The 15,803-nt window shown below is 42.6% G+C and overlaps 1 protein-coding gene across 2 annotated transcripts in view; it reads left to right on the forward strand.

Moving 5' to 3' along the window:
* Positions 1-15,803, forward strand: part of ITGA9 (integrin subunit alpha 9) — a 459,851-nt gene that overhangs the window by 382,860 nt on the left and 61,188 nt on the right. For both annotated transcript variants that reach the window (XM_044293305.1, XM_044293304.1), the window contains one exon: positions 6,564-6,689. In XM_044293305.1, coding sequence (XP_044149240.1) covers positions 6,564-6,689 — 126 coding nt within the window. The remainder of the gene's footprint in view (positions 1-6,563; positions 6,690-15,803) is intronic.

The following is a 15,803-nucleotide window of genomic DNA, read 5'->3' on the forward strand; positions in this document are numbered from 1 at the left end:
TCTAGCACAGGGCACTGGAGCGCATCGGAGCATTAGGCTCAGGGGGGCTGCCAGGGTGAAAATAAGGATATGTCCGGGTTCAGCTCTGAACCCGGACAACCCCTTTAAAGTGAAAAATGGCAGGGTCCAGAAGGGGTTAAAGGTGGTGTTAAATTGTTTTGAAGTCAGTAGTTATATTACATTTATATATTTTGTAACAGCTTCTAATTGGTTTATTTAGTGGACTGCTAAATTATTACATTGGTTAAAGCTAACCATACACATTAAAGGGAACCCTTATTGAACATGCAGTCTTATCTGCAGGCAGCATGTTATAGAGCAGAAGGAACTGAGCTGATTTATATATAATTTTGCTGGAAAATATTTAGTATAACTTTTAATGAATTGCGATTCCTAAAATCTCAGTGGGCAGTCTTGATCAGTGATTGAAAGACATCTTTGTATCATTAATACCTAGTCAGAACCTGCTTTCATCACTGAATACTACTGTTTGCTATTGATGGCTACTAGTGTTGGGCGAGCATGCTCTGCCGAACACTAATTTTACTCCAGCATCCCGATGCTTGGCACATCGCGGTGTTCGGCCGTGCTCGAGCGCGATGCTTAAGTCTCCTCCATGCATGTTTGTTGGCTGTTATGCAGCCAACAAACATGCAGGTAGGTGCTGCTATTCACTGTAATGCCGAAGCCATGTTGGCTACGTGCATTACAGGTATTGGTTGACCGGAACTGTAATGCCGAAACCATGTTGGCTACGTGCATTACAGGTATTGGCTGTCATAGCACCTGATGACACGTATTCGGCTCAGTCTCAGGCCTTATGCAAACGACCGTTGTGTGTTTTGCGGTCCGCAAATTGCAGATCCGCAAAACACTGCGTCCATGTGTGTTCCGCAATTTGCGGAACGGCGCGGACAGCCATTAATATAACTGCCTATTCTTGTCCGCAAAACGGACGAAGTGCTGTCCGCATCTTTTTCGGCCACATTGAAGAGAATGGGTCCGCATCCGAAACGCAAAAACTGCGTCTCGGATGTGGACCAAAACAACGTTCGTGTGCAGTCAGGGAGAGCTGTGCTGAAGAAGGGACAGAGAGTGTAGGGAATGAAATAGTAATATTTTATTAAAAAGACTTGTTAGAGACCCAAAAGTCCTTTTAACAACTATTGTTGTATCTGGCAGCAATATAATTATTAGCGCAACCTGTGCTAAATTGCGTGGAATTGTTAGAGAGACCTAAAAGTCCTTTTAAGGACTATTGTTGTATCTGGCAGCAATATATATTTTTAGAGCAACCTGCGCTAAATAGCTTTCAATTGTTTGGCCGCTGCAGACAGCGACATTATCTGTGCTACATCTCCTGTCTAACGTGTGTGCAGCCTAAAAATATCTGTGACATCCAGTGTACTTTTTCCGTAGATGTGTCCCTCTGCGAACAGTTACATTACCTGCCCTACATGTCCTGTATAACATTTGCATATCCAAAATATCAGTGACATTTTGTCACTTTTTTTGCTGCTGGTAACAGCGACATTACCTGCGCTATATCTCCTGTAAAACGTTTGCCCGTCCTAAATATCAGTGACATTAATTCAGTGTCATTTTTTTATTAGCCGCTGATGACAGCAACATTACTTGCGCTATACCTCCTGTATAACGTTTGCGCATTCTAAATATCAGTGACATTCATTCAGTGTAATTTTTTATTAGCCACTGCTGACAGCGAAATTACTTGCGCTATACCTCCTGTATAACGTTTGGACATCCTAAAATTATCTGTGACATTCAGTGTACCTTTTTCATAGACGCTGCGGACAGCGACATTATCTGTGCTACATCTCCTGTTTAACGTGTGCGCATCCTAAAAATATCTGTGACATTCTGTGTACTTTATTTGCGCATACACTTACAAAACCTGCGCTACTGTACTTGTGACATATTTGCAAGCATATATACAATTCAATGAGCAGTAAGGGACGGGGAAGTGGCCGTGCTGCTGATGGTGCACGCAGAGGCCGTGGAATATTTTGTGCCCTGTTTCCCAAACTATTGAGCATCCACAGTCACAAGAAGATGATGGTAGGGAACGGCAATTAGTGTTTCACGAGGTGGATGATGATGATGAGACACAGTTGCCGTTAAGTCAACCACAATTAACTAAGGTTGTTGCTAGGTCAACAAGTCAGGAGAATAACCAGAGTGAGGGAGTGGAAGAGGAGGTGGTGGACGATGAAGTCACTGACCCAACCTGGGAAGTTGGCAAGCCGAGCGAGGACAGTATTACAGAGGGGGAGGGATCCGCAGCACTGCAACAGGCTGGAAGAGGCAGTGGAGTAGCAAAAGGGAGAAGGCGGGCCACACCAACCAGGCCCGCCTTCCGTTTCCCGGAACATCCCCTTGCGACAATCTCCCTTGCCAAGGGGTAGGTGTTCCGCAGTCTGGCGCATCAAAACGCCTGGGTCCACAATCAGTGTCTGCGGGTCACAACACTGCCTCCTCTTCTTTTACATGATGGCCAATCCACTTTCCAAGAAACAGGCATGGATGCCTCACGCCATGCACCGCTTCTGTGTCCCATTGCAGCATACAGATGTCTATACCTCAGGCCTTTGAACAAAAGCACAAATACCCAGACACCCACCAACAGCCCATAGCACTAAATGCGCACCTTTCTAAATTGCTGGCCCCGGAAAATGTTGCCATTTAGGCCTGTGGGCACTGAGACTTTCCGCAGCCTGATGGGTCCCCAGCTGACAATATTTTTAACGGTGTGCAGCCCCAGCCTTACACCAGCATGTGCAGCACCAGTCAGACATCAGTCAGTAGCTGGAAGCAGTGTAGCACTGCAGTGGGGAAGCGTCAACAGGCCGTGATTAAACTGATCTGCTTAGGGTACTTTCACACTATTTCGCCGTGCCACCGGACTGCCGCTCCGTCACCATTATTGACTATAATGGGGACAAGGGCGGAGCTCCGGCGCAGCATGGTAGTTCGCAGTGAGAGGCCATAGGACTAAAAAGTCGGACATGCAGTACTTTTAGTCCGGCGACCTTTCATCGCGCACTGCCGTGCTGCGCCGTAGCTCCGCGCCAACCCCATTATAGTCAATGGGAACGGAGCGGCGGCACGGCGAAATAGCGGCAGGACGGATCTGACAGGGTGAACAGCCTGTCGGATCCGTCCTGCCGTTAGTGTGAAAGTAGCCTTAGGTGATAAACAGCACACCGCCGCAGAGCTGTGGCAGGGGATAAGGGACCAGACTGAGCTGTGGCTCTCGCCACTCAACCTACAACCAGGCATGGTTGTGTCTGATAATAGCCTTAACTTGGTGGCGGCTTTGGTGCACAGCAAGCTCACAAACATACCATGCCTAGCGCACGTGTTCAACCTAGTGGTTCCGCGGTTTTTCAAAACCTACCCCAATTTGCCTGAGCTACTGGTGAAGGTGCACCGTGTGTGTGCCCATTTCCGCAAGTCATTGACAGCTTCCGCTGGTCTGGCAATGCTACAGCAGCACTTTAAATTGCCAGCTCACCGACTATTGTGCGACGTGAGAACGCGCTGGAACTCCACGTTCCACATATTGGCCAGGCTTTGTGAGCAGCAGAGGGCAGTAGTGGAATACCAGCTGCAACTTGGTCGTCGCCTTTCCAGTCAGCTTCCACTCTTCACAAGCGACGAGTGGTCATTGATGTCTGACCTCTGTGAGGTTTTACCCAACTTTGAGGAATCAACACAGATTGTGAGTGGCGATAACACTATTATCAGCGTAACCATCCCACTTCTGTGTCTACTCAAACCCTCGTTGCTCACAATTAAGGCGGACGCTTTGCATGTGGAAGAGGTGGAAATGGCGGAAGACAGTACACAGGGTGATAGCCAGACCACCCTCAGTTTGTCTTCTCAGCGCAAATCGGATGATGAGGAGGAGCAGGAGGTGGTTGCCTCCGCTACAGAGGGTAGTACCTATGGAAATTTTATTCCATCTGTTCAGCGTGGATGGGTAGAAGAGGAGAAAGAGGATGAGGAGATTGAGAGTCATCCTCCTGATGAGGACAGCAAAGTCTTGTCTGTTAGGACTCTGGCACACATGGCTGACTTTATGTTAGGCTGCCTTTCCCGTAACCCTCGCATTGTGCGCATTTTGGCCAACACTGATTACTGGTTGTTTACCCTTCTTGACCCCTGCTACAAAGAGAACTTCTCATATCTCATCCCTGTATTGGAGAGGACGAGCAAAATGGTGCAATACCAGAAGGTCCTTTTGGAAAAATTGCTCCAAAAATTTCCAGCTGACAACGCTGGCTGCAGAGTACGTAGTTCCTTGGCCATCCGTGGAGGGGAGACAAGGGGAGCACACAGCAGTTCCAACAGAGGCAGGGCAACACTCTTCAAGGCCTGGGATAGTTTTATGACACCCCGCCAGCACCCTAAACCTAATGCGTGGCCTAGTGTCACTAGGAGGGAAACATTTTGGAAGATGGTGAAGAAGTACATATCAGACCGTGTCAGCGTCCTCAATGATCCCTCTGTGCCTTACAACTATTGGGTGTCCAAGCTGGACACATGGCATGAACTGGTGCTCTACACCTTGCTGACCGGATTGCCCCTGACTTCTCTACACCACTAGAGGAAAGTGGCTGAACATAAAGGCACTCTAAATATGGCTTTTATGATGTATTGAATACACTGTATTCCCATGGTTCAATCTCCCTTTTCTCGTCCTCCTGCTCCTCCTTCATCATATCAACATGCTTACTATGCTGCCCTTGCTCCTAATGTTTTAGAGGGTCAGCTCAGCAGCAGGCTCTTACCCATAATGTTTTAGAGTGTCACCAGCAGGCCGTCACCCATAATGTTTTAGAGGATAACCAGCAGGCCTTCGCCCATAGTGTTTTAGAGAGTCACCAGCAGGCCCTTGTTCTTAATGTTTTAGAGAGTCACCAGCAGGCCCTTGTTCTTAATGTTATAGAGGGTCACTAGCATCCCCTCGCCCATAATGTTTTTGAGGGTCACCAGCAGGCCCTCACCCATAATGTTTTAGAGGGTCTCCAGCAGGCCCACACCCATAATGTTTCAGAGGGTCACCAGCAGGCCCTCACCCATAATGTTTTTGATGGTCACCAGCAGGCCCTCTCCCATAATGTTTTAGAGCGTCACCAGCAGGCCTTTGTTCATAATGTTTTTGAGGGTCACCAGCAGGCCCTCGCCCCTAATGTTTTAGATGGTCATATCAGCAGCAGACCCTCACCTCTTTTGTTTTAGAGGGTCAGCTCAGCAGCAGCAGGCACTCGCCCCAAATGTTTTAGAGGGTCAGATCAGCAGCAGGCACTCGCCCCTTATGTTTTAGATGGTCAGATCAGCAGGCCCTTGCTCCAATAGTTTTTGAGGGTCACCAGCAGGTCATCAATCATAATTTTTCAAGGGTGTGTATGATGCCCTCCTTTATGTGTAATAAAGGGTGTATTGTAGTGCCGGTTCCTTGTAATTTTTGGCAGCCCTTTCACTTAGTGCATAGGCTTTATGAGCATAGGAGTCCCACTACCTGAACAATTGTACCACAATGTGAATGAGGCCCTCCTTTATGTGATATACAGGTTGTATCAGAGTGCCTCTTCCTTGTAATTTTTGGCAGAACTTTATATACAAGTAAATATACAGGAAAGAATGTTTCCTAACAATTTTTCCTCTAAAATCGATTTTATCTTTGGTTTTGTGCATATTATTGTCAGGCTGTAAAAGTGGCGTACTACTCGGACAACATCGTTCCCAGCAGTGACCTGGGAGTCCAAGATGCATCCAGACATACTACCCATGCTGTTCCCGAACCATTTCAATGGTGTTTCCATCAATTTCTGACCTTTTCCTGTGAACCTGACACTGTCCCCTCTTCAGAGTAGGGCGTGCCCGGTTTAATGCTCTGGTTCTCCCATTGACTTTCATTGTGCTCGGATGTTCGGTAGAGCACCCGAGCATCCCGATGTTTTCTACTCGAGCACCCGAGCCATTTGGTGCTCGACCAACACTAATGGCTACATCAGATTTCACAGGAGGACTGGGGAGCACCTACTGACATTATACAAATTGTCAATGCACAGTATGCCTTGTTGGAGGCCACAGTATTTCTACAATATATTCTAACGGAAGTCAATGGAGCCTGTAAAAAATGCATCATCTATATTTTCCTTTTCTATTAAGCATGTTTTTGATCCATATTTAAAACTTGGACTCAATATACATGACAAAATTGATTAAAAAACTCAAACTTCATTAAAAAGTCAATACGGAGTTTACTGCAATAAAATCAAACCAAAAGAATACCAATAAATGTATGTGCGTATTTTAGTATGCTTCTATGAATATGAAATATAGTATTATAACTGATCATGCTATAAAAACTCTGGTGGAATAATTTTGAATATGTTGTGTTTTATTCCTTCTTACAATTTTTCAGGGTTGGAAATCTTTTATAACAACCGCAGACTATGACCCGTCATAGTAAAGTTTCACCCCATCACTCTAGAACAGAAACTAAACCTTACAATGTATTTGTCTTTCTATAGATTTCTCAAGAGAAAGCACAATGTGCGTTCCACAAAAACCCTGCACCATGTGTGATCCCACAGGAAAAGGAGAACATCTTCCACACAATATTTTCATTCTTTAAAAAATCAGGACGAAAGGTGTTGGTAAGTACATTACTTTCTTAGAGAGCATTTGCTGTGGTTCCTGAGTGGCAGAATAATGCTGTAGTATATAGGTTACTTGCACCAAAAAACCTTTTCACACTCTCACACTACAGCTAGTACAGAAGTATGAGTGGAGAATTTGTTTTAGAAAGTCTATTAACTTATCAACATGAATTGTGGAAGCAAATAAGAGTACCTAGAGGAAGCCCACGCAAACTCTGGGATATAATACAAACTCCATTCAAATGTGGTCCTTTTTCATTGCTGGTCTTGATTTCCCCTGCAGAACCAAAGGATGTGCCAAATTTTTGAAGAGGCACAGGCCTCTCGTAAATTTGGTGCATCCTTGCTCAGGCCATGTAACGGACCAAAATCTACAGCAGCCTCCTAGCTGGCGAGGCTGGTGTGAATGCAAATATGTGTGCCCGGCCTTCTAGCCCCACCCCCTCCTGCTCTCACTACGCCCCTTTTCAGAAGAAAAGGTGGAAAAGTCATACATTTTGCTGCAATGGTATGGTGTGTGCCAAAATGTGCAACTTTTTTACGCCAATATAGTAGCATAAATACCATAATGAATGTCCCCCTTAGGGCTTATATTGAGTGTCATAATTCAAAAAAGTATTTGTGATTGTCTGTGACCTGTTAGCAAGCTCAAAGAGATTTTCCCTCAAGGTACATTTATCATATATCCATCCCTGAGTCTCACATAACTTGAGTAGGCTTTGAATGGAATGGAGAGCAAGCTGGTTTCTGCTCCATTCAAAGTCTATATTTTTCTACAGAATTTTTCTTTTAAATCATTTTTTAAATGTTTATTGGCCCCAAAAGATAACTCCAACCTACGCGTCCGTCAATAAATGTCTAACCTGGATTTTTTAGGATTTCCTAAATTTGTTAAAGTCTAACCTTAAAAGCTTTTTTTTTCCTACTTGAATGTTGACATAAACCCTTGGCTTCCATGTATTTAGCCATGTTGTTGGCATATGTGATCATGTACAGACTGCAACTTTCGTGTGGCCTCAATGTGGAACTTTATTACAACCATTTGTCCTATAGCGCACTCATGTAAAGGGAAGCAAATGCAACGCTCTTATCTCTCTGCTGAGCAGTAATAGATTATTTCTCATCTCACCGCGAGGTAACCTTGCTCAGCAGGAATATAATAAATGTGTACTTGAGCGATATCTGTGTAATATGAGGACAGTCTGTTCATCGAGCTTATCTTCCTGTAGATTTATAATACTATAATTGGCTATATTCATTGAAATAATTGTGTGCTGAGTGCCGTATAAAGCCATCAAACTTCTTTCTTCTATGCTTTCTTATTGCTGAGATAATTTTAAGGAGATCCCAAATAGCTGGGTTTGAAATATGTTCTTTCAGTGAGCTGTGTGCGCTCCACTGTGATCTAAATATATGGCTTTTCTTTTTACTCTACTCTTTATTGATGAATGGATGAACATCAGGTTGGTTTGTGAGCATCAGCTTCTCTGTTTTATGGTGGAGAACATCTTCTGCTTTATGTCACATAAACTCAGGAATAAAAATTAAAATAAGTCCAAACAGCACACTCAACGGTAGACCTATAAACAGTGTGTGAAGTATCACAATACCTGCAGCTTTATTGACTGTTGAAGATATAAAAGCAGCCATGCACTCAGCTGCTCCGTATCTCCCACAAGCTATAAGGATGCCTTTACACACTTCAGTAATTCCAGTGATGTGTGTATCAACATGTAGTGAATGCTGTAAAGAAGGTATAGTCATTGGCGCATGGTACAGAAGCTGGGCACCAAAGTCTAGATCAGGGATGCCTAACCTGCGACCCTCCAGCTGTGGTAAAACTACAACTTCCAGTATGCCCGGAGAGCCTACAGCAGGGCATGGTGGGAGTTGTAGTTTTACAACCAATGGAGGGCCTGCAGGTTGGGTATCCCTGGTCTACATGGATGGTTTAAGTTGCACACATACCTGAAGATCTACTCTTCGACCATGTAAATTTTAGTAGTCATGTTCAAATATTTACATTTTAACACAGTTGCAAGTATCAGTGGAAATTATCCGAATGACACACATTATCTAAGTGGTAAAGCAACCTTTAGAGGGACAGTCCATGAAGTACCAAAACTCCACAGGGTGTACAATAAAATGAATGTATTTGCTTGTTAGAAAATCTTGTGTGTAGGGCTACTTTCACACTGGCGGTTTGTCTTTCCGTTTGTGAGATCCATCATGGGCTCTCACAAGCGGTCCAAAACGGATCAGTTTAGCCCTAATGCATTCTGAATGGAAAAGGATCCGCTCAGAATGCATCAGTTTGCCTCCGATCAGTCTGCCTGCAGCGTTTTGCTGTCCGTTTGCCAAAACTGAGCCAAATGGATCCGCCCTGACACACAATGTAAGTCAGTGGGGACGGATCTGTTTTCTCTGACAATCAGTCACAATAGAAAACGGATCCGTCCCCCATGGACTTTCAATAGAGTTCATGACGGATCCGTCTTGGCTATGTTACAGATAATACAAACGGATCCATTTATGACGCATGCATGTGGTTGTATTATTGTAACAGATCAGTTTTTGTAGATCCATCCACCCAGAACGCGAGTGTGAAAGTAGCCTTACCCTTTTTTCTTGCAGTTGGTTCCCAGGCTGATTTTTACTAAGCCCCCATAGGGAAGCTGGTTATCACACTGTTTTGACTAAGCTATTTCAGCATTCCTGGTGTTTCAATTTGCTAAATAAAACCTGAAACAGTGTAGCTTGTGGCATGTGTCTACACTCAGAGAGGTGATGGGTTTTCTTGCGGTAAATGATTTTAAGGGAAATCTAGAAGAGGGGAAGATCCTCCAGGAGGTAGAAAAATAAGCCTTATGATCGTTGATATGATTGACAGGAAGTAACTGTCAGCTATCTTCATGAGAGTTCATATGGCTGACAGGAAGTAATAGTCATCTACCTTTATGATAGCCTATATGGCTGACAGACAGTAACAGTCAGCTACCTTTATGATAGCCTATATGGCTGACAGGAAGTAACTGTCAGCTACCTTTATGATAGCCTATATGGCTGACAGGAAGTAACTGTCAGCTACCTTTATGATAGCCTATGTGGCTGACAGGAAGTAATAGTCAGCTACCTTTTATGATAGCCTATATGGCTGACAGGAAGTAACTGTCAGCTACCTTTATGATAGCCTATATGGCTGACAGGAAGTAACAGTCAGCTATCTTTATAATAGCCTATATGGCTGACAGGAAGTAACAGTCAGCTACCTTTATGATAACCTATATGGCTGACAGGAAATAACTGTCAGCTATCTTTATGATAGACTATATGGCTGACAGGAACTAACAGTTAGCTATCCATATGATAGCCTATATGGCTGACAGGAAATAACAGTCAGCTGTCTTCATGAGAGTTCATATGGCTGACAGGAAGTAACAGACAGCTACCTTCATGATAGCCTACATGGCTGACAGGAAGTAACAGTCAGCTACCTTTATGATAGCCTAAATGGCTGACAGGAGGTAACTGTCAGCTGTCTTCATGAGAGTTCATATGGCTGACAGGAAGTAACAGTCATCTACCTTTATGATAGCCTATTTGGCTGACAGGAAGTAACTGTCAGCTACCTTTATGATAGCCTATATGGCTGACAGGAAGTAACTGTCAGCTACCTTTATGATAGCTCATATGGGTGACAGGAAGTAATTGTCAGCTACTTCCTGTCCTTGGAATATGGTATATTTATAGAACACAATGGGCTGCTGTTGTGAAAGACTGCATACAGGTACTATTCATAGGGAGTTGGGTCATTTTTTTTCCTGGAGATATACTTTATGTACTGTTTAAGGAATAATTATTATGAGCTGTGTGGATCTTATAAACCTCTGAGGTTAGAGCAGTAGAATAACAGAGTACTAGGAAACTCACATTTTTCTAGAGATTCTTTTTAAATGGGAATAATGATCATTAGAAAAAGTCAACATTTCTGTAAATTCATAAGACAAATTGTGTGCACGTTAGCCCAAAAACTCGTATTTTTACCTTCCAGGCTGTTTAATATGGTTATTTGCCATTATTAACAAGTCACATTTAGACTGCAATAGATAGACACAGTGGAGAATTTGTTCTTCACTCTCATGAGTAGTCTGAAATAATACAATATGTCAGGCCTGCTAGCTATTCTCAGCTGTAGTCCTTAAATGTTTTTCTTCCTGTTCCTACTTTTTTCTGAGATTTTAAGAAGTAAAATGTGTATATTTTTACAACATCAGTTATCCTCATGTCAAAATATTTCTTATATTAGGTAGTAGAGGCATACTGTTAGAAGGACATAGTGTGAGATGTTATCATTGCAATTGGAAACCACAGCTTTACAATTGTATGCGTGCCCTATAGCAGAGGGCATGAGCTACGTGTTTTCCCCAGATGTTAACACTGTCTTGCCTTGTACACGTAATAAAGCTAGCCATTTTTTAGATAGTTACTTATTTTCATCATTTTAATTCACTGTGTAAGTCACAAAGGCAGTAGAGATAAAAACTTGCAAATAGTAAATTGTATATATTTGGTACTTCAATATTCTTTTCATACATGTTTGTGTCTGTAAAATATATAACATGTCTAGTACTTTATCTGAATGTACGTAGCTGATAAACAACTAATGGTGATAATGGTTGACAATGCTAGTAGTAATGAGCAGATTGATTCTAAGGAATAGATAAAACTCATTACCCTAAGTTCTTCACCTGGCACTGAAGCTCAAATTAGACAGTAATGGCTCACTGTACACTTCCAGGTAGCAGTGCAAGCACAGTCCAGGATCCTGAAGCCGAATTTAATCTTCGTTGCCTCTGTCACTACTCAAAACAATGGCCCAAATTGCCAGGGACAGGCTAGATGTCTGGTCCTGTCAATCAACAGGCAGGTGGATGCTCCTTCACCTGTGAGGACAGCTCCTTAGAGGTGAAGAACTAAGGTTAATGAGATTAATTGATTTGTTAGAATCAATTTTCTCATCCCTAAATGCTACTAAATATTTCAGGTAGAAAATGATCACATGGTTCTAGATTAAGGGAAGAATTTATCATGAGAGGAATATTTGAAGTCAGTTTTGCTTGAGTCTGTGTTGGAGTACTTTGTGCCCCATTTATCAAATGCCACATGTTGTTTGATAAATGTGTCTTGTCCTTAAACCTAACACTTTTGTCTATAAAAGCTTCTCCAGTTTTCTTACTCCAGACTCCTACTGGAGTGAGAGTGCGACTTAAAAAAAAATCTGGTGTGAAACTGATTACCATAGATAACCACACCCACTTTTACGCACACATTTTAAAACTGGGGTAAGTGGTAAAAATATGCAAAAAGTTGCATAATTTTGCACAAACGAGTGCAAAAAAATCACAAAAGCCCTATTTTGCGTCTTTTTAAAGCCAGATTTCTAGGGTGAAGGCACGATAATTCAGGACCTATGTTCTTAATTAAAAATGTTTACTTTAAAGGGTTATTTGGGACTCAGGATAGGTCATCAATACCAGATTGTTGGGGGTGTGACACCCAACATTCCCACTTATTAGCTATTTTGGGCATCCGCTACTTCCTAAAACTATACATAAGTCTCCATCTACTGTGTAATGAAACAAGGTGCCTGCTCATTGGCTAAATGCACGGGGGGTTGCGGCTTTTACTTGCAGTTGCGGCGGGCGGTGCCATCGGGTCCCCATGCGGCTGTAGGGGGGACCCGATGGCATGGAAGGCAGCGCGATGCCTAAGGAAGGCATCACGCTGCCTTCCGGTGACGAGCCTGTGAGATCCAGCCTCCTGGATCTCACAGGCAGGAAGCTGTATGAGTAATACACACTGTATTACTCATACAGCCAATGCATTCCAATACAGAAGTATTGGAATGCATCGTAAAGGGATTAGACCCACAAAAGTTCAAGTCCCAAAGTGGGACAAAAAATAAAGTGAAAAAAAAGTTGAACAAATAAAGTTTTCCCCCCAAAAAATTAAAAGTTTCAAGTAAAAATAAACAAAAACGTCATTTCCCCCAAATAAAGTAAAAAAAAAAGATTAAAAATAAGGGGGGGGGGGGAGTATACATATTGGGTATGGCCGCGTCCATATCGACCGGCTCTATAAACATATCACATGACCTAACCCCTCAGATGAACACTTTTTCCATTCTGAAAATATCTACATAGGTTAATGATTCCTAATTTGTATAGTTTATTATACACCTCGCTGGGGTACAGATATACAGTACTGGGGGAGTTTCATCATGAGGGAGTCCCTTTTGCAGTAGACTGAGTTGCAGTAATTTGAACCAAATTTATGTTGCATGAGGTTTGATACATTCAGGCATCTATCAGACCCATAACTTTTGTCCATACATTTATACAGTATAAGTAATTTTATTATATATTGCTGATTTCTCTTGTAACTGTGGATGACATATTAGCAACATTAGGTGAATACAGCCCCAGAAAGGTTGACCAAGGAGCTGATCTGGGTCTGCTAAGATACAGCAGTTATTACAGATACTCAGCCACTAGCTATCACATGATTGCTAGAACTGGAGCAGGGAGTGGTATTTCCTAATTGAACACTGGATACAGTACTGGAGAGGGCTGGGACAGTATAAAACCATCCCTATTTCTGTAGGGGAGCCTGGTTGTTACTGATAACTGGCTCCTGTAGCTGGTAAGAGTGGGTTAGCATTGTGCCATTCCGTTATAGGGTTCCGTTTATAATGGAATATAGCGGAATAGCCAGACAGAAAGCAAAACGGAAGCCTTTAAGAGGCATTCCGTTGTGCTCGATCCTAATAGAAGTATATGGGCAAGCATAACGGACCCGCCTGGTTTCGGTTATGCAGGATGGAAACAAAGTCCTGTCGAAAGTATAAACGTAGGGACAAGAATAGGCATTTCTGTCACACGGCCGGTATCCGTGTTTTGCGGGTCTGCAATTTGTGGACTGCAAAACACATATGGTCATCTGAATGTAGCTTGGATAGTAATACTATTCTCTGCATTATTAGAAACATGTATGTCAGACAACATTTGAATTAGGGCCCATTCACACGACAAGAATGCGGACAAGAATAGGCATTTTGTATTATGGTTGCGGACATGTGCGGTCCGCAAATTGCGGTCCTCAAATATCGTGCGGTCCGCAAATAATGAAAGTTCTTACTGTACATAGTATAGGAATTTGTATCTGAAAAATATTGATACAATTGTCCTGGGAAAGTCAGTAGCTCTAGTTTCTTTCTTAGTTCTCCACAATTTTCTCTTCCAATAAAGATAAAACAATAAAGGGGATTTTGGCTGAAAGAACATTCGGGAGATTTATCAAAACTGGTGTGAAGGAAAACTGGCTTAGTTGCCCATAGCAACCAATCAGATTTCACCTTTCATTTTTCCTTTAATGAAGTGGGTGGAGTGCTACTGACTGTTGACGTGAAACTGCCGGCCTGCCCGCTTCTTTGAATACTGCTACAGGTTAGTGATTAGTTTAGCAAAGCAGCACCACTGCTAGGGTCTGAATTGATCAGACTTTACATGTAATGGCCGCGTGATGGACTGTGACAGATAAGGATGTGAGATGAAACAAGTGACATGTGACACACAGGACATAAAGGGACACCAGTGACACTAATACCTCCATAAGGTACCATAGGTGTGTCACCCACAGATTCCCCATAACAGTGTGTTTTCCACAGATACCCTCATAAAAGTGTGTCATCCTCAGAGTCTCCCATAACAGTGCATCATCCAAAGATCCCCCCATAACAGAGTGTCATCCACAGATCCCCCATAACATTGTGTCATCCACAGATCCCCCATAACAGTGTGTCATCCATAGATCCCCCCCATAATGGTGCATAATCAACAGATCCCACATAAAAGTACGTCATCTACAGATCCCCCATAACAGCGTGTCATTGACAGATTCCCCATTGGTTCAAAACCCACCAAAAGCACACAATTTGGTTAAAAAACATTTCTTTCTTATTTTTCTCCTCTAAAACCTAGGTGCGTCTTATCATCATGTGCGTCTTATACTGTGAAACATATGGTATATTATAAACACTAGCATTATTAGCAGTGTGATTGTGTTGTTTAAAATTACCTGTGTAGCCTCGGACTAAGGAAAAAGTGAGAAAGGATGTTGTTTGCGGTCTGTGGGAATATTTACACAGCTGTCTTTTTAATGGCACATCCTATTTTTGGCCATTTTGACAGCCAGACAGAGTGCACCTGTGTAAGGGCCATTAAAAATGGGTACACTATGTAAAAAAAATATTCTCACCTCACTGTAGATACTTGCTGTAATATTTTCTCCACAGTAGATGCAGCAGGACCTGACGCTCCCATGATCATGTGATGTCACAGCACTGGGAACTTCAGGTCCAGCTGCCTCCAGTGCAGAACAAGTGTTTTCGGTGTGACTGTGTTAACCACTTCAGCCCCGCTAGCTGAAACCCCCTTCATGACCAGAGCACTTTTTACACTTCGGCACTACACTACTTTCACCGTTTATCGCTCGGTCATGCAACTTACCACCCAAATGAATTTTACCTCCTTTTCTTCTCACTAATAGAGCTTTCATTTGGTGGTATTTTATTGCTGCTGACATTTTTACTTTTTTTGTTATTAATCGAAATGTAACGATTTTTTGCAAAAAAATGAAATTTTTCACTTTCAGCTGTAAAATTTTGCAAAAAAAACGACATCCATATATAAATTTTTCGCTAAATTTATAGTTCTACATGTCTTTGATAAAAAAAAAATGTTTGGGCAAAAAAAAATGGTTTGGGTAAAAGTTATAGCGTTTACAAACTATGGTACAAAAATGTGAATTTCCGCTTTTTGAAGCAGCTCTGACTTTCTGAGCACCTGTCATGTTTCCTGAGGTTCTACAATGCCCAGACAGTAGAAAAACCCCACAAATGACCCCATTTCGGAAAGTAGACCCCCTAAGGTATTCGCTGATGGGCATAGTGAGTTAATAGAACTTTTTATTTTTTGTCACAAGTTAGCGGAAAATGATGATGATTTTTTATTTTTATTTTTTTCTTACAAAGTCTCATATTCCACTAACTTG

This window comes from Bufo gargarizans, chromosome 5 (assembly GCF_014858855.1).
Source record: "Bufo gargarizans isolate SCDJY-AF-19 chromosome 5, ASM1485885v1, whole genome shotgun sequence".
NCBI lineage: Eukaryota > Metazoa > Chordata > Amphibia > Anura > Bufonidae > Bufo > Bufo gargarizans.